A 19971-nucleotide genomic window follows, 5' to 3' on the forward strand; every position below is an offset into this window, starting at 1 on the left:
TAAGACTGCTGCGCAAATACGGTGCAAAAAAAAGTATTGCAATGACCGCCATTGTATTCTCTAGGGTGTTAGTAGAAAAACCATATATAATGTTTGGGGGTTCTAAGTAATTTTCTAGCAGAAAAACCTGTTTTAAACATGTAAACACCTAAAATCCAAAACGAGGCTGGTCCTTAAGTGGTTAAAACTAGACTCACCTTTATGTTGAAAAGCCATGGTTTTATAGCATCAACTTCTGATGCTCCTTTACTCTTCTTCCTTTCACCCCATTTCCTCTCTTCTTCCTCCACCTTTCAGATCTTCTTTTCTGTATGTGAACTTCCCAGCTTGAACTAATTTATCAAACCATCATGCAGAAGCCAGACACTCCCCTCCAACTTCAATCCCCCTAAGTTCAAGCCTCCAAATGCTCCTGGTATTTACCCTTCGTCTGTTTTGAGGACTCTCAGATAACTGTTTGTTTGTTGATCTCGGGGCAATTCAGACTGGAACCCTTGGTAACTAGCCTCTGCTTATAGGAATTTTATCGGCTCCTGGATTTAATTTATCAATAATTTCTTGAGTGTCCTCAAACTCACTCACACAAGTAACCTTATGATGACTTTTTATGCCTTGCTGTTCTTGATGTTTTGTTACAAAGGGCTGTGTTCCTACCTTTGCATTATCTCACTATACTATACTACTCCTCCTCGCTTGGGGGACTTCTCTTTGATGCATTTTGTGACTTATTGTGCTTTCCATCAATTTGAACAAGGTAAATAGAATCTTGGAGAAAAAAAAAAAAATCATAGTACCTGCAAAGTCCCACACATTCAGTGTGATTTCCTTTTTAACTTTTCCTCTGATCAAAATGGGCCAATCCTTTACATCAATTCCAATAGTGGCCTTTTCATGTCCTTTTCCTGGGCGCTTCTCTTTCATTAATTGCTGAACTAGTGTCGTTTTGCCACATCCTGTGTTTCCCATGATCAAAAGTTTCATACGATTGTAAGGACCTGCCTTTTTCAAGCGTTGCTGAAGAAATCTAAAATCAAGTGAAAAATTTACAAACATGGCAGAATGTATTTATTATGCACTGTATTATTTGCTGTTATGCATTAGGTAGCCTAATTAGGAAATGACTAGAGAATAGGGGTGAATTAAGCATTTTTTTCTGCTCAAAAGCGCTTTCCTTAACGCACTGGAGATATTTTTTTCCTCCGTCTGTAAACGCCTATATGTGCATTGCCACATAGGCTAGCATAAAGGTGCTTTCACGGGCTGAAAAAAATAGTCAAACACCTGTAAAAGCAGTTCTTTGTAAGCCCTGTGTGCATGAGATCTTATGCAGCTAAATTACGCAGAGAAGTAACACAGCCCTTCTCTTTCTCAGAGAAAGAACATCTTTATTTGCACTAGCAGTCAACAAGTGAGCAGGAACTGGCTGACTTTCTTAATTGAAATCTATCATGTCTTGCAATCTGTTTGTCTCGCATGCACACAGCAATCATTCCTTTTAATAAAATAAAGCTTTATAAATACTTTTTTAAAATGAACACACATTTAATTTTGCAAGACAATCTCTGAAACAGATGTCACTTTAAAGTGATACTAAACACACAATGTTTAATTAACATTGTCCCTTCTATTTCTGCATGTGAATGATGACACTGTAATTATTTTAATAAAAAAAAAATATCTAAGTAGCTTTTTCCTAATAAATATACAGCTGTCACATGACCCAGCTCTTTCTCAGCCTATCTGCAGGGAAAAATAAGCAGGGGGAGCTTCAAGTCCTCTGCTGCTGGTCACATGTTCAAAAAAAATAAATAAAAAAACAGCCTTTGGAATACAGAGTAAAAATAAATAATTAATAACAATAAATGGTTTTAAACTGTCATACAAAAGTATTTTTGGCAAAAACACGGTGTGGGTGGAATTCTGCCAGTTACAGGCTGTGTCAAGCCCTCCAGCCTGTGTCTTAGAATAAGAGGGAGGTGAAGACTCCATCAATCAAGATGTAACATCCTACCCCCATTGTGTTTAGTTGGTTAGTGAGCATAGAGGAGGGAAGGAGGGAGTGGGCTGTCATTTACCACTATGTATACGATACGCCCACATGTGTGATTCTATAGTTACATGGGCTGCTCAGATGTGATAGGAAGGAAATGCTTAGCATAGAAATTTACTGAAAACTGAGCATGTGCAGAGCTACAAACACTGCTTTGCAAAATCCCTAGATGCTTAGGGACTTGGACAGAAGGTGGAGATAGAGAGCAGCAGGATCAACCAGTTTTTTTGCAAAATACAGAAAACGAATCTCATAGTGATTCAGCGAGTATGAACAGCATATAATAAAGCATGTAGTGATAGTTTTCATGGATGTGGGTTTAGTGACACTTTAAATTAGTAAATATCTGGGGTTGCAATTCTATCATCATTTTTTTTCTTTTAGTCCTTTAAAGAATATGGGACCACTTACATTTTATAATTTTTCTGCTAGAGGAAAGGGAGGTATGAAACCCAAAGTACTAAAACATGAAATTTCTTTATGAAACATGACATTTTATTGGTCTCCAAGACCTCATATGACAAGTACCGCTACAGATCGTTTTCTCTGGATTATCACAAAATGTGAGTAGGCAGCTAAAACGCAATTTACATGAGGAAAGCCTCAATCAAAGGCAGAAAAAACTCTGGTTTTAAAAGGCTTTTTTTTTTTTTTTTTTTTTATACCTTGGATTTGTATTTTAGACTAGTGTTTAGGGACAAAACAATAAACCAAACCTGCATTCAGAGAGAAGCTTACTGGCATAATTTATGCATAAAAGGTCCACGTACTCATGTAAATTAATTCTAGTGGATAAAATAATTTAATATTCTGCACAATAGAATGAGTTTACTCTTATAAGCTTCTAAATGTCATTCACCTATAAAATCACATAAAACCACGCAATTTGGGGACAAAACGAACATTTTTTACACTTTATTTTCCTGGCACTAAGTTCCAGCTTAGATATGAGTATCTTAAAGCCGGGTACACACAATCAGATTATCGGACAAATTTTCGTCCATTTTTTTGTCGCATGCTAGTCTCATATCGAAAGTGAAGAGGTTACTCAACATACGAAAATTCTCGTACGACAGAACTCAACTTCAGAAGTGATGTAAAAATTGAACTGTTTTGTACGAGTTATTTCCTTTCTGAGCATGCGTAGTCTTGCCCTTTTTTTTTTAGACAAGAACTGCACTAATTAAACGAAAATCGGACATTGTGTACACATACGACATAGCATAGCCTGGCACATCCAGTTTTTGTCATCCGAAAATTCGGAATCGGCTGTCGAAAGCACCATACCAACGATCAGAAAATCAGCAGATCGTTCATAGGATGAAACTTTACTTCCGATTTTCTGATTATGTATACGGCCTTAAAGGAAAAGTTCACCTTATAATAAATAAATAATACACGCACATCTTTTTGCAGGTAAAAAAGGAAGAAAAAAAAAGCAGCCTTTAAAGCAGGGGTTTTCAAACTTTTTTCAAAGAAGGCCAGATTTGATGAAGTGAACATGCGTGAGGCACGACCATTTTGTCCGACATTCTTAGAACCATTAAAATTCGGTCTAATGCTCTGTACAGACGGTCGGACTTTCCGACGGAAAATGTGTGATAGGACCTTGTTGTCGGAAATTCCGACCGTGTGCAGGCTCCATCACACATTTTCCATCGGAATTTCCAGCACACAAAGTTTGAGAGCTTGCTATAAAATTTTCCAACAACAAAATCCGTTGTTGGAAATTCCGATCGTCTGTACACAAATCCGACGCACAAAGTGCCACGCATGCTCAGAATAAATTAAGAGACGAAAGCTGTTGGCTACTGCCCCGTTTATAGTCCCGACGTACGTGTTTTACGTCATCGCATTTAGAACGATCGGATTTTCCGACAACTTTGTGTGACCGTGTGTATGCAAGACAAGTTTGAGCCAACATCCATCGGAAAAAATCCATGCATTTTGTTGTCGGAATGTCCGATCAATGTCCGACCGTGTGTACAGGGCATAAGTGTGTTAGTTCGAGCACTAATACACTGCCCAACAAGAATTATCTTGCCTTTGTAGCTGTGTGTGGTGAAGAGATGAGCTTGGGTGTGTTACTTGGATAGATATGTATATATATATATATATATATATATATATATATATATATATATATATATATATATATATATAGTGCTATCTTTTGTGGCCCCCAACAAATCCCAGAGCGCCGCTCAGGATTAAGGATGAGCTTGGGCGTGTTATTTGATATACCGTATTTATCGGCGTATAACACGCACAGGCATATAACACGCACCTTCACTTTAAGAGGGAAGATTCAGGAAAAAATGTTTTTTTAGATAAAGAACTGTGAAGCAAAATAAGGGTCAGTGCCCATCAATGCAGCCTAATCAGTGCCATCGGAGCCCCACACGGCCAGGCTGTTTGCAAATTGTGACAGCGGATACGGGGAGAAGATTTCCAAGCCCGCTGTCACAAAGTGCTGGCAGCGGTAGGTGAGTCACTAGGAGCAAGTTACACCCTAAAAATGGGTGTAACGTGTAACATGCTCCTAAGGGTGAACTTAGCCTTTAATACAGACGTGTGAATGAAGCCTAAAATATGACCACTGTACTGTATCCTTTGCAGCATCAAATGTGCCATTTAGATGAGAGAGATACTGTATATTTGTTACATTATTACAAGAAAAAAATAATAGTAATCTGAAAGTGGATGGAAAATACCTAATTAGGTCTTTGGCCTTGCAGCCTATATGTTTCAAGTCAAAGTCTAGATTTAAACCCTCTAGCGAAAGATCCCAAGCTTTAGTAAGCTTTCCCATTTCATCTGGAAATGATCTCAAGTCTGGATTGTGGCTCACATCAAAGCATGTGATGTTTATAAGAAATCCAATTTCAGGGGGGATCTGGAAGAGAATGACATAAAATAATCAAAGATGGCTTAAATAATGACAAAAAACATCACCATTTTGCAACACATTTTACCTCTTTGAGTTTATTGTGAGACAGCTGCAGTTTCTCCAGCCTTGACCATCTACTTGGATTTTTGCAGTCCAGATTCAAGATGGAAATCTGATTGTAGTTCAAGATAACTTCCCGTAAATTCAATGAAGCCCACTCTAATGGGCTTGGTAGATTTTCTATAATATTGTTGCTTAAATCCACTGTTCGCAAGCTTCAATCAAATGTAAAAGGAAAAAAAAAAGATTTTATTTGGCATTTATCACATAAAAGATGAAATATAGCAAACTCAGCTTACCACATTTTTAACAGCAATGTCCCTGCAAAGCACAATTATAAACATAACTTTAATGCATTTTTGGGCAGATGTGAAGATATGGGTTAAGAGTTTAGATCAGGTCTGGTTTACAAAGGAGGACTTCTGCTAGATTTCTGAATATGGACCTACCTAAAGCTACTCTGAATGCATCTTATAAATATATCTAAATTTAGAAGATCTGGAGCCATAAACAAGCAGAAGGCGCACCAGACTTGGGCTCTGAGGAGGGGGGCATGTCCCTTGAAATGAGTTAGTCTTCCAGACCTGTACATCTCCTCCTTGTGATGTGTTGAGAGGGTATGCAGGAATTCTCGCGTTCTGTATCTAGATTTGTTCTGATGAGCTTGTACACAGGTTAGTTTGTGATTTTATTATAAACACTTTGATTTGATCAATAAAGGATGCCTAAGAATAATGCACTAGGTTGGTGCACCCCGTTTGTTTACAGTTGCAGTTTGTCCAGACCACCCCAGTCTCAGGATGGCAGCAAAGTGTGAAATTTCCATCTGAGTCAAGATTGGAACAATGAACAACGTGTTTATAACATCTAAGTACCACACTCATTTCTCCCCTGATTCACGGCACGCTATGTGTGCTTGTCTGTCCACTGACAGGACTCCCTGCGGCACAACACTCAAATCCCACAAGACTGTAGAATTATTCAGAGTTTCCTCTTACACCCCATGTGACCATATGCGGACTGCATACTGCAGTGTTATCACCTGCTGCAGATAACACTGACACAGGCAAACATTAGATGATCGGCACAAGTAAATACTGTGGGGGTAAAAAGTCAGCTATGACCGTGGAGAATGGTTGCCATAGAAATGTTGGATCGAGAAGGAGTCTTGGTTAACAGTACAGGAAAAGCTACATGAAAGGGCGGAAATACACTCTACTGTGGACTCAGAAAACAATACCTAAGATGGCACTGAATTACCCCTGGAAACATGATTTTTTTTAAAGTTTCTTAAAACAGTAACATGCGATTTGGGCTGAATTATAATGGCTATAGTTTGATATTTACTTAATATTATGGACTAATTGAAAAACAGCATCAGAATGGAAGAGTTTACTTCCTCTTTAAGCAGGTTGAACGTCTTCAAATGACTTTTATAGGAGTGCTGAATGGGACCCCTCCAGGTGTTTTAAGATTAAAAGATTTGGAAGAACTATCTGGGTCTTGCAGTTTGTTCACCAGTAAAGAGTCTGGCTTGTTGCCCATAATAAAGAATTTGTGTTTTTTCCATTAGATATGTGATCTAACGTATTAGAAGCATTGTGTATTAAAGGGTTACTAAACCCAGGACCCTGCATTCACTATATCTGGTCTTCCACAGTACACAGAACATGGAAATACAATTATTTTATTAAATATAAACTTCTAAATTCCTTTTCTCATCAGCAGTATATAGCAATCTTGTGACTTCTATCAGTGTCTGGCCGAGCACTGGTTTAAGCGTAGGAGGAGTTTTCATTCTCCTCTGACTGTCCTATGAGGCTGCATGAATCCTGACCCTCTGTCTGGACAGTGCTGATTGGCCCTGTGCTGATCACATGCACCCTCCCAAAAAAAAAAAAAAAACTACTTTCTAGCAATACACACCAAAGTGAGCATGTGCAGAGTGCCCCAAGGCACTGTGCTATCAGCAGACAGACTGGAGACAGTGGAAGAAGGGGAGGATCAGAGAAAACAAAATCAAATAGCCTTTTCACACAAGGCAGATGATTAACCTCTTAGGTTCCACAGTGAGTATAACAAGCATGCTTTAATGTATATACAGACTGATTTCACTGTTGCGGGTTTAGTAACACTTTAAGTACTTCAGGTTGTCTAAGCAAGTGAAGAAAGTTAATGAAGTAATACCTCACATTCTCCTGTTCAATGTGCAAGACATTAATAGTCAGTGAAAGGGTCATGGAAAAAGCCCCCCTTATGTTTGTATTGTGTTTTGCAACCTAATACTCGACTGCGCCTTTAAAGTTAGCATTTTGCTGATTAAGTGAACTTATTGTTGTTTTATAAGTGAACTTGTGTCGAAGTTGAAACCAGACATAGAGAAGTTACGTGTGTGTCATGAGATGGTCTGCAGTTATATCTGTCTGGGTGACATAATATAATACAGGGGTAGGCAACCTCAGCCCTCCAGCTGTGGTGAAACTACAAATCCCATCATGTCTCTGCCTCTAGGAGTAATGCCTGTGACTGTTAGGGTCTTGCAATGTCTCATGGGACTTGTAGATTCAAAACAGCTGGAGGGCCGAGGTTGCCTACCCTTGATATAACGTGACATAATATAATGTGATATAACATAATGTGACATAATGGGTTTGCCTAGATAAAGAGTTAATGACTATGATTGTATGTATGTTAACCACTTAAGGACCAGCCTCGTTTTGGATTTTAGGTGTTTACATGTTTAAAACAGGTTTTTCTGCTAGAAAATTACTTAGAACCCCCAAACATTATATATGGTTTTTCTTCTAACACCCTAGAGAATACAATGGCGGTCATTGCAATACTTTTTTTTGCACCGTATTTGCGCAGCGGTCTTATAAGCGCACTTTTTTTGGAAAAAATTCACTTTTTTGAATAAAAAAATAAAACAACAGTAAAGTTATCCCAATTTGTTTTTATATTGTGAAATATAATGTTACGCCAAGTAAATTGATACCCAACATGTCATGCTTGAAAATTGCGCCCGCTCGTGGAATGGCGTCAAACTTTTACCCTCAAAAATCTCCATAGGCGACGTTTAAAAAATTTTACAGGTTGCATATTTTGCGCTACAGAGGAGGTCTACGGCTAGAATTATTGCTCTCGCTCTACCGGTCGCTGTGATACCTCACATGTGTGGTTTGACCACCGTTTTCATATGCGGGCGCTACTCGCGTATGCGTTCGCTTCTGCGCGCGAGCTCGTCGGGACAGGGGGGTTTTAAAATTTTTTTTTTTATTTTTATTATTTATTTTACAATATTTTATTTATTTTTACACTGTTTAAAAAAAAAAAATTGTGTCACTTTTATTCCTATTACAAGGAATGTAAACATCCCTTGTAATAGAAAAAAGCATGGCAGGACCTCTTAAATATGAGATCTGGGGTCAAAAAGACCTCAGATCTCATATTTACACTAAAATGCAATATAAAAAAAAAAAAAAAAAAAAAGTCATTTCGAAAAATGACATTTGAAAAAACGTCGCTTCCGCCCAGCAGTGTCATGGAGACGAGTGAGCGCCATCTTGACCTCACTTGTCTCCAGACACACCAGAGAGCAGGATGCGATCGCCTCCGCCACTACCGACGGCTCCGGTAAGCGGCGGAGGGCACCGGATCGCGGCGGGAGGGGGGGCCCCCTCTCCCGCCACCGATAAAAGTGATCTCGCAGCGAATCCTCCGCAGGGACCACTTTTATCTGAAAGCCGGCCGCCGCACGAAAACGGGGATACCGGGGTTATGGCAGCTAGCTGCTGCCATAACAACGTTATCCCCGTTCAAACTTAGGACGTACATCGTCGTGCGGCGGTCAGGAAGTGGTTAAAGGGAAATGTGCCATATGAACATATACCCCTTATTGGTGGAAGATGGTAACGCCCACCTTTCATTTCAACTTTACACCCTGTCTGACCCATAATAAATCGGAACAGTGCATGAAGCACCGTGTCAATTATGTGTCAATTATTTATATACGCTATCCCCTATGCATAGAGATATTTGGGGGAAAGCAACGGAATCGGTCGATGATAAGGTAATTATAATTAGCTAATAAGATAATAGTCAGTACTAGTGGTTAAAGGTGAAGTTGCACCTTTCAGTCAGGTACCGGTCCTAAAAAGAAGGAAACCCCGTCTTACTTTTCTCACATCACTGGGCCCATTAGGGGTTTCAGGCTTCACCTGTCATATTTGGAATACCCTGAAGAGGTCTTTAGGGTGTGGGAACTATAGATATGGACCACAGCCCTGGACCTGTATAGAACCCTGCAGCTAAACTACATCCATTCACTTCATGTTACGGTGAGCCCCTATCACAGGATCCAGTACCCAAAGCAAACATTGCAGGCCAGCCCTACACAGTGGGTTGATGGTAGTCTCCCAAAAGTAAAATATTGAGAGGTACCGAGGTACCAATCCAGAAACTGCTAGATGGCCTAGAGCAATTAGATCTTGATAAGTTTAAAAAAAAAAACGAATGGCTAAAAAGGAAAATTCTTCTTCAAAGGAGAAGAGATCATCCAAGTGGGTAGGGTTATATGAGTTTACGAGGGCAGCCCTAGCAAGTTTTTTGCTAGTGTCCAATCACCTGAAGATAGCCTTCACATAACCTTCCTAGATAACAAGTCTAGTGTCCTGTACTGTATAATTAAGATAAGTTTTTGCTTAGTGATAAACTTTAAACATGAAAACATAAGGCACATCTTCAACATGAATTCATGTATTATTCAATTTAAATGTTTAAGATTTACTAAAATGCAATTGTTCAGTTTCAAAACTACAAACTTACTGTGAAAGCTGAAGGATCTCTTTGGGTACAACTGCAAATTTATTATGAGATAACCTTAATGTAGTTAATTTCGAAGGCATACAGGGCAGATCAGCTGAAATAAAAAATAAACTTACAGGTTATGCATAAGCAGTTAAAAATAAGTACTAATAGCATACCAAAGTGAATGCATGGAAAAATTACAATATAAAAAGTAAATATTATATTGCAGCGTACAATTCTTATATGTGTTAGCTGTATCAGTTTCCTTTTTAGACTTTCTTTCTTCTATTTTCATCTGGTGATCCAGCCAGCAGGTCTGTTTTTCACAACACAAGCTTTCCAGCAGAACATATCAATTTACATGGGGGAAACAATCCACTTAACAACGACAAAGGTGATTAACTACTTAAGGAACGGACCTTTTCCTTGTTGCTTACAAGTTAAAATCAGTATTTTTTGCTAGAGAATTACTTAGAATCCCCAAGCACACACACACATTATATATATATATATATATATATATATATATTATATATATATATATATATATATATATATATCAAAAGGCAGGGATTGCTGCACAAGAAAATGTATTTCTGTAGAATAAATTACATGAATTCAAAAGACATCAAACAGGCACCAGATGCAGCTGGCTGCAACGTTTCGGGCTTCGACAGATAACGCCCTTTCTCACAATCATATGTCTGCAACTGGTCACATACATCACACAGTATATATGCAAAAATCATTAATTACCACATTTGATTAAGCTGGAATCAACTAATTCACATCTAATAACATGTTCTCAACTCATCAATTTAATTGTTCCAAGTGGTTGGAGCGACCAATTGGCCCTAGGTGTGCTTGTCTCCTCACTAAACCCAAACCCGGGGCATGATGGGACTGTGACATCACCTGGTGACCCCGCCCCATGCCTATATAAGTCGTCGCGCACCTCACACACAGTATTACAGCGGGAGAGAGCGCTGTGTCAACATCGGAAGAAGAGAAGAGGGAACAAGACGACGGAGAACACCGGGCCACTGGTAGCAAAAGAGCAGCAGATAGCGGAGTTGCCCGGCAGAAGAACCAGAGATCGGGAGCAGAACTGCACACCGGGAGAAGAGGCCAGAGAGCGCAGAAGTCGGAAGAAGAACCCCCGGAGCTGCCTAATAATCTACTACCCGTGTAGTGTGTTTTTTTATTGACACTTTTTCCCCCAGGTGAACGGGTAGGGGTACGATGTACCCCATACTCATTCACATAAGGAGGGGGGCCAGGATCTGTGGGCCCCCCTTATTAAAGGGGGCTCCCGGATTTCGATAAGCCCTCTGCCCGATAAGACCCCGACAACCAACAGCCAGGGTTGTCGGGAAGAGGCCCTTGTCCTCATCAACATGGGGACAAGGTGCTTTAAGGTAGGGGGGCCGCAGGGCGCCCCCCTGCCCCAAAGTGCCCACCCCCCATGTTGAGGGCATGCAGCCTGGTACGGTTCGGGGGGGGCGCTCGCTCATCCCCCACCCCCTTTCCTGACCGGCCGGCCTGCGTGCTTGGGTAAGGGTCTGGTATGGATTTTGGGGGGAGCCCCACGTCGTTTTTTCGGCGTAGGGAGTTCCCCTTAAATTCCATACCAGACCCAAGGGCCTGGTATGCCCCTGGGGGGGAACCCATGCCATTTTTTTGTTTAAAATTTGGCACGGCGTTCCCCCTCATGATTCATACAAGACAGCTGTCAGCAATGCTTGTCGCTCATCATGAAAGGAAAAAACACAGTTTTCCTTTCCCGATGAGCGAGCCAGCGGCGAGATTGACACAATATCGCGGTCACCTACTGTATACTATGTGACGTATGTGACCAGTTGCAGACATATGATTGTGAGAAAGGGCATTATCTGTCGAAGCCCAAAACGTCGCAGCCAGCTGCATCTGGTGCCTGTTTGATGTCTTTTGAATTCATGTAATTTATTCTACAGAAATAAATTTTCTTGTGCAGCAATCCCTGACTTTTGTTTCTACATATCGGTCCGTGGGAAGGACTAGATTGCTGGCACGATTGGATCGTTTAGTGCATCTCACCCCTTGCACAGTGAGAGATTTAGAGATTTTATATACACATATATAGATATACCGATAGATAGATATACCGATAGATAGATAGATAGATAGATAGATAGATAGATAGATAGATAGATAGATAGATAATGATAGATAGATAGATAATAGCAGAGACCCTAAAAAATAAAATGGCTGTCGTTGCAATATTTTATGTCACACTGTATTTGCGTGGCAATTTTTTTTGGAATAAATACACTTTCATTAATTAAAAAGAAACAAAAAAAAAAAAAAAAAAACAGACAGAAAAGTTAGCCCAATTTTTTCGTACAATGTGAAGGATCATGTTACGAGTAAATAGATACCAACATTCAAACCCCGGTACTTAAATAATTTCTATAGGCGACGCTTTAAAAATTTTTTAACAGATACTAGTTTAGAGTTACAGAGGAAATCTAGTGCAAGAATAATTGCTCATGCTCTAACAGTCATGGCAATACCTCACATGTGTGGTTTGAACACTGTTTACATTTGTGGGCGCGACTTACGTATGCGTTCTTTCTGCGCACGAGCACGGAGGGATGGGGCACTTTAAATTTTTTATTATTTTTTTTATTTTAATTTATTTTTTACACTGTCCCTTAAAAAAAAAAAAAAAAAAATTCTTGATATCTTTTATTGCTGTCACAAGGAATGTAAACAATCCTTGTGACAATAATAGTCACGTATCAGGAATATTTTTGGAGGGATCGGGGGTCTATAAGACCCCAAATCCCTCCTTTGTACTTAAAAACATTCAAAACTTCAAGTTTGGCTGTTTTGAATACTGATATTTTTTTTTTTTAATCTGGCGCCTCTAAAGTTCTAGTAAACTGGAAGTTACATTGCGATGTCGCTTCCGTGTTACTAGATCCAAGACTCGATCAAAGCCGACACCGGCTTTGTTCAGGTCTCCGGTCAGATGGAGGATGACTGTAATCGACGACTGTAAAATAAAACTGTAATCAAAAAAGGAGAGGTCTGTCATCTATAGCAAGCAGAAAGTTAAAGTTATTACTTTTGCAAAGATGTACATCAACTTATTTCTCAAGCTACTGTGCAATAAGAGTGTACATTTAAAAAGCAGAATATGGCCATAAATCAGGACACTGGTATAGTGGACAAAATAAGGCTTTTTGACTTCTCGTAAAAAAAATTTTCTTGGAATTTATTAGGGGAAACAGGGTTAGAAGGATTCCAAATATGGGTTATACTGCTACCTTCAGGAGAATTTGATATTGGCAAACAACGCTGTTAATAAGACAGTATAACCCCTTCCACTCATGGTGAATTAGTAAGACAGGGAGGGGCAGGGCCTGTGCCACTAGTGAACTCCAAAAAATGTTTTCTTTATTGTTCATTAGAGACACACTCTCTGAAGCATTCTGAGATGCAGGAGACAACTAAAGCAGTTTAACTAAGGGTTTGGCAACGCAGCAAATGCTAACAAGCCCACAAAACCACAGACTACAACTGGGGGCAGTTTGCAGCACAAAACCGCCTGAGGGACCTTCTGTCTAAAAGTGGCATCAAGTGAGGTCTGAACATCCACCCAGTAAAGCTTAGACAGCATGTGAACGGAAGACCAAGTGACAGCCTTGGAAATCTGGGAAACAGATGCTTGATGCTGAAAAGCTCAAGAGCCTTTTCTCTTTGGGGACTTAAAGCACTCAGGAGGGGGGGCAAACATCTTTGGCACACTCAATTGAGCCTGGTAATCTACCAGCATGCATAATAGTATTCAAGGACAAATGTTGATTCAGACTGATTGTAGGAAGGTCAGGATGAATCCTAAGGATTATTTCCTGGGATGAACCTTCCTAGGCTTGCCCCAAGTGAAACCATACTGTTATTCTCCATAAATAACGCACACAAATCCACTACTTAATGTTCATTAATCAATTTTTTTTACGAAATCATTTCCTAATGTGTTTTTCTGCCTCCGTGTGAGGTCCTCAATAAGCTTTCAAAACTCTGCCCCTCACTTCCTTTTTTCTTTGTTTAAAAGTAGTGCCATATTCGCTGCAGTCATTTGCACTGCTCTAACACTACAAATCCAATCTCCACAGTCCCTAGTCCATCTCAGAAGTGTGCAAAAAAGAGTGGTTAAGTTCCTACGTAAAGTGTGACCATGGAAAACAAATGTAGACACCCTCCAACAGGAAGTCAGATCACAGCAGCAAAAAAATAAATAAAAGGAAGGAATTTGGAGAAGACTATGAGCAATAGAAGGTACTTTTTTGAGTTAAGAATACAAACTTGATTTTTTTTTTTTTTTTTTATACCACTGTTTAGGGTCACTTTAATCCTTACAAGTGTGATGGTAGACTTTGTGCAGGGTGGATTTCCTTGTCCAGAAGTCCAATAAGGAACGCTAGAACCTTGGTGGATATTGGAGTCGCAGTGGGCAAGCCAAAAGGGAGGGGCAACAAACTGCTACCTGCAACTTGTTAGAAGCATCACTTAATACGGGTTTAAAATACCCAAATGCTCTATATCCATTACAACATACATTTTTAATTTTTTAACATTTTAGTAATAATAATTAATATTTTTTATAGATATATCTGTTAGTATTCTAGTCTCTAGCAATAATCACTTTCCTGCTACCTGCAGTTGCAGGAAAGAAATTCTCTCCCTCTATGGTCTGCCTTAGGCAGTGCCAAGAATCAGCCAATAAGAAACCTTGGCTCTGCAGCTAACAAGAAATTTTATTAGAGGATAACATATCTTGATAAAAAGGAAAAAAGCCAAGTGAAGTGAGAGGAGAAAAGATATCCATTCTTCCTAGAAAAAAAAAAAACTGAAGCATGATGGGAGTGAGAGGGGCTATAATGGCTGACTAATAGCTTTGTTTGCCAGTTTCCAATTTTACATGTGCTAACAAGGACCAAGCTTATAGGAGGAGAGAGTAGAAAGATGGCGACAACAATCTGTTGCTGCATCTTTATGGCCAAGGCACAGGCTGGGGGCAGGAAGGTGACCTATCTCTATTAGGCTATATAAGACCCTAGCTCTTGGCTGCAACTACAACAGAAAAAAGTCAGGTCACCAGGCTGGCTCTGCTGTGTGGAAGGGCCGTGTAAATCTCAGGTTGAACAGAAATACAAAGTCATCGGCAGGAAAGATAGCTCCAACTATGTAAAAAACGTTGCCTGGAGTTCAGCTTTAAAGAAAGCAAAACCTATTAGCAATGAGTTCTAGCAGTTTGCATCTTCAAAGATGCACAATCCACTAGCTCCAAATATCAGTGCTTACAACAGCACTTTTAAACAGAAACCTATTATTTTGATTCATCATTGGAGTTTACATACAAACACACCTAATGCATTTCTGCTGGCCCCCAACCATAACCAGGGCAAAATTAAAAGGGATTGTAAAGTCTGTTTTGTTTTTTTTTAATAAAAAAAAACACGTTATACTTACCTGTCCTGTGCAGTGGATTTGCACAGAGCAGCCTGGATCCTCCTTTTCTCGGGTCCCTCTTGGTGCTCCTGGCCCCTCCCTCCTGTTGAGTGCCCCCACAGCAAGCAGCTTGCTACGGGAACATCCGAGCTGAGCCACAGCTTCCTCTGTCTATTTAGACATGGAGCTGAGGTCCGGCCCTGTCCCTTTCTCTCCTCATTGGCTGACTTACTTTGGTTGACAGCAGCGGGAGCCAATATGGAGGGGAGTCCCCTTCAGCTGAGGCAATCCTACAGCTCCGCTGGATCTAGATAGGGCTGAGGTAAGTATTAGGGTAGGCTGAGAGGGGCTGTGGAAACACAGAAGGTTTTTTATATTAGTGTAAAGAATGCATTAGGATGAAAAACCTTCTGCCTTTACAATCACTTTAAAGTGGATGTAAACCCAATGTCATCCTTTAAAAAAAAGATATCCAACAGAAACACAAACCAGATAAGTGTAAAGTTACTCACAAAAATAACCTAAAAACAATTTCACAGATAGGAACATTAAATTCTCAGTTTCAATCATTAGAGATGCTGAAAATCCAATATGCTAAAGGGAGAAATTATGAATATGAATTAAAATGCATTATAATATTAACATAAATCAATGAAAAACACTTACTGCACAATACTATTGCACCTCAATTAAAATTAATCCTGAGTAAAGAATATTATTGCATATTGTTTTATAACAACAACTACAGTGGAACCTAGGATTACGAGCATAATCCGTTCCAGGAGAATGCTTGTAATCCAAAGCAGTCGCATATCAAAATGAGTTTCCCCATAGAAGTCAATGGAAACTAAGATAATTTGTTCCGCATTCACTTACATTACATGCAATACCACATGTGGCCAGAGGTGGGGGGGCGCCGGAGAGCCTCGGAAATATTCAGGGACAGCTAGGAAAGTATTTCCGAGTCATTCCAAGTATTTCCGAAAAGATCTGAACTGTTCCGAGTGTCCCCGGCGCCCCCGCACCTCTGGCCAAATGCGGTACTGCACCACCCATTAGCTTGAATTCTGCTCGTTTTACGAGACAACACTCATAAACCTAGTCAGAATTTTTAAAAAAAGTTTCTCGTCTTTCGAAACACTTGTTAACCGCGTTACTCGTAAACCAAGGTTCCACTGTATATAAATTTGCCACTATATGATGCTTTGGCTGTAAAATACAGTATATGCTTGACATTATGTAATGTATTGACTGTGTTTGTATGTAACCTCCAAAGATGCATCAATATTGAGGATCTATTGTCACGGTCCCTACCGTGCCCTGCAGATGGCCAGGCGTGGTCACGCCCTGGGTGGCTCGAGGAGGTATTGAACTCATGACTACCTGTTTAGGTGCTCCTGTTGCTTTGCCTCTGAGCCACTCCTCAGTTCTTAATTCTGTCTGCTTTCCAGCCAAGCCTAGTTCTGTAGGAAGTACTGAGGGCTTTTCTCTGGATCTTTTCTTGCAATCAGTACCTGTCACTCCTGAATCAGTTAATCAGCTGGGTTTAAAACACTGTCTCACTCTGAGGGCTTGGTCAGTTCATTTTCTCGTGTTTGCCAAGGGTTCCTGTGCTCCTATTTCCTGTTGCAGACTTCCAAGACTGACCCCGGCTTCAGACCCTGGCTTAGTTTATCATTATCCTGACTTCTGGAATCCCTGACTACGGCTTTACCTCGACTATCCCTTGGCTATTCCTGTCAAGCCCCCGTGCACAGATTCACAGCCCAGGTAGCTTATATCCTTGTTGCTGTGTGTATTTGCAAGGGTGAGCGTACATCTCTGCTCCATGGACTCCAACCTAGGTAAGCCCTTACATTTATACAGTAACTGGAAAATCCCATTTAAAGCATTGATTATTGTATGCATGTAAACATTGCCACCTCTGCAACTTAAATACTGTATAAATAGATAGAACATTGACTAAGAATACAAAATGGTAACACTTACCGAGCTGATTTGTTGCAGCACAAAAGACTTCTAGCTTTGCACAGTCATGGAGAAAATCATAGGAAAGTGAAGATATTATGTTTTTATTCAAATTCAGAGATCGTAGCTCAGGCAAGCAGAGTGGCATACAGATTTCAGAAATGTTGTTTCTGTTAAAAAAAAAAAAAACATTATAGAGTATAGCAAATAATTCACATATAAAAAAAATATTTAATAAAAAAGACATGAAGCCCATCACTAGCAAAGGCCCTGAATTCATGTGTGTGTTAAAAGAACTATCAACTAGAACTCTACCAAAAAAAAAAAAAAAAAACAAACAGTAAAATTCAGAACAGCAACTGCTTTTTGTGACCATCAGGGAGAAGAACAGTGTAAGAGTCAGAATGAGCTAAAAGAGCAATACTATTTGCAAAACATGTTTGGAAACAAGAAAAGCTTGATGAAAAAATTAAAACACAACGCTGTTCAGTTACTGTGGAAACACATTTTCAGGGCGCCAATGTAAAATCACAATGGTTATGATGAAGTAGACAGATAATATTACCTACATTTTGGGTTGACAGTTAACGTGTAAAACAGAACAGTTTTCTAATGCAAAAAGTAAACCTTTGTTCTAAACTCATCTGAGAAACATCTTACCCTTCAAGCACTAGCTCTTCAAGCCTTTGAGTAACAGTTCCTAAACAAACAGGAAAACTTTTCAGCTGGTTATAAGAAAGGTTAAGATGCTTCAAGGTCAGACAAATGGCACTTGTGTTCAAGTCAAAGGAAGGACCAATTTCATTTCTTGATATGTCAAGGAATGCAATACTGCTCATCTCCAGAACACAGGTAGGGAACGATTTGAAGCCATTATTACGCAAATCCAAGTAGGTCAAAGACTTTAAAACCTAGGTTTAAATACACAAAATTATTTATTACAATTATTGTAATTATTGTAATTATAAGCAATACTGCATCCAATAATTTTATAACATTTCTCATAGAGTAATTAATGGAAGACAATTCCTAGAGGGAAACAACTGGTAAGGCTGGCCATGGTGGGGCAGGTTTATACCCAATCCAACAAAGTTTTGACTAAATTATTTAAACTTTTACAACTCAAAATTGCAAATGGTCCATATGTAAAAAATATTCTGTAATAAATGTAATGAAATAAACCAACTGTTTATGTTAATGTACAACTTTAAAGATAGGGACAGTTGCACATAGATAATATGATGTTGTAATAAACGTTATTGTACTTGGCACGGGCCGCCTGAGCTCAGGCAGGCTGCATACACTAAAGTTTACTGCAAAATTACATTTCAGAGTGTGGCTTTCACCTTTACAGGCAGACATTCTACTGGCTGGCTGATCTTATAGTCATCTTCAATACCAGCCTGTCAATGGCCTCCTTACACTACCAATACATGAGTATGACTGACAGGTAAAGTTGTTTTAGACTTGGTTTGCTAGAAATCCTCCCAATTATGGAAATAATGCATCGTTTGCAAAGTAATATGAGGTGCTTAAAATACTGAGGTACTTAATGTGGTAGTAAAATATCATGATCCAATCTTATCCAGTATATATATATATCTCTACAGCCAGCGCAGGATAACTCTACGCACAACCATCATATCTCAGTTTTGTAGCAAGGTAGTACAGAGAGCATGGTAAAAACAGAGGGGAGGTACCAGTGTCCCTTGATGAGCTCCAAGAAAAGAGAACTTTTGACCTGTAAATTCCATATCTTGCAGTACAGTACAGGGCACAGGCAGAATATTCATACTCCATGGGTTATAGACATGTACCTCCAGGTGATTGGACACTGGAAAAACTTTAAAAAAAAACATGCCCTCTGGGAGCCTCACCTATAAACCTACCCACTCCATGAGTTCTCAGTTTTTTTTAGCAAGCAATGGATAGTAAAGCAAGCAACAGAAGGGAGGGTGGTCTGGTCCAAGATATGGAATTGTAGGCAAGTTAAAATTCCTTACCTTAAACGTACAGTACAGGACACAGGCAGACGATTTATACAGCAAGGGATGTCCCTAAGCAATGAAAATGAAGGGTGGGCAACAATGAGCAAAACTGAACTGTGCCAATGGGCCCAACAATAACTATCAAAAGAAGTATGAAATTGTGGCCAAAAGCTGCATCGACCGAGACTGGACATCCACCTGGTAAAAGTCTGAAAAAATATGAACAGAAGGCAAGGAGGCAGCCATACACAATCAGGCCACTGAGGCTTGGTGCTGAAATCCATAAAACCCCCACTAATCTGGTGGAATAGGCTTGTAGAAATACAGGAGGCGATTTCCCTTTGAGAATGTAAGCTCTTGCAATCAGATTCCATATCTATTGTGCAATGGTGGACTTTGAAACAGGGTGTCAGGGTGGACTTTGAAACAGGAGCTCCAGAAAACATGACAAAGAGTGAATCTGTCCTCCTGATTACAGCAGTAGCCTTATGGTATACTCTAATGGCTCGGATTATGCCTAGCCAATATACCAAGATTTCCTTAGGATGCTTAGGAGCAGGGCATAAGAATGGGCTGTCCTCATTGAGATAGAATGCTAAGATCACTTTTGGAAGAAAGGATGACCTTGGGCCTAAGACAACCTACGGAAGAATGAGGACAGGTTCTTTACAGAAAATGATCGCCAATTTAAAAACACATCTGACAGACATGAT

General features: G+C 39.7%; 1 protein-coding gene across 4 annotated transcripts in view; it reads right to left on the minus strand.

Annotated features, from left to right (window-relative positions):
• Window positions 1-19971, minus strand: part of LRRK2 (leucine rich repeat kinase 2) — a 546702-nt gene that overhangs the window by 204572 nt on the left and 322159 nt on the right. For all 4 annotated transcript variants that reach the window (XM_073619682.1, XM_073619683.1, XM_073619681.1 and 1 more), the window contains 6 exons: window positions 17931-18181; window positions 17292-17440; window positions 9825-9918; window positions 5026-5215; window positions 4765-4946; window positions 795-1024 (listed from right to left, as the gene is read on the minus strand). In XM_073619682.1, the coding sequence (XP_073475783.1) occupies window positions 795-1024; window positions 4765-4946; window positions 5026-5215; window positions 9825-9918; window positions 17292-17440; window positions 17931-18181 (1096 nt within the window). The remainder of the gene's footprint in view (window positions 1-794; window positions 1025-4764; window positions 4947-5025; window positions 5216-9824; window positions 9919-17291; window positions 17441-17930; window positions 18182-19971) is intronic.

The sequence above is a fragment of the Aquarana catesbeiana genome, linkage group LG03, assembly GCF_042186555.1.
Source record: "Aquarana catesbeiana isolate 2022-GZ linkage group LG03, ASM4218655v1, whole genome shotgun sequence".
Lineage (NCBI taxonomy): Eukaryota > Metazoa > Chordata > Amphibia > Anura > Ranidae > Aquarana > Aquarana catesbeiana.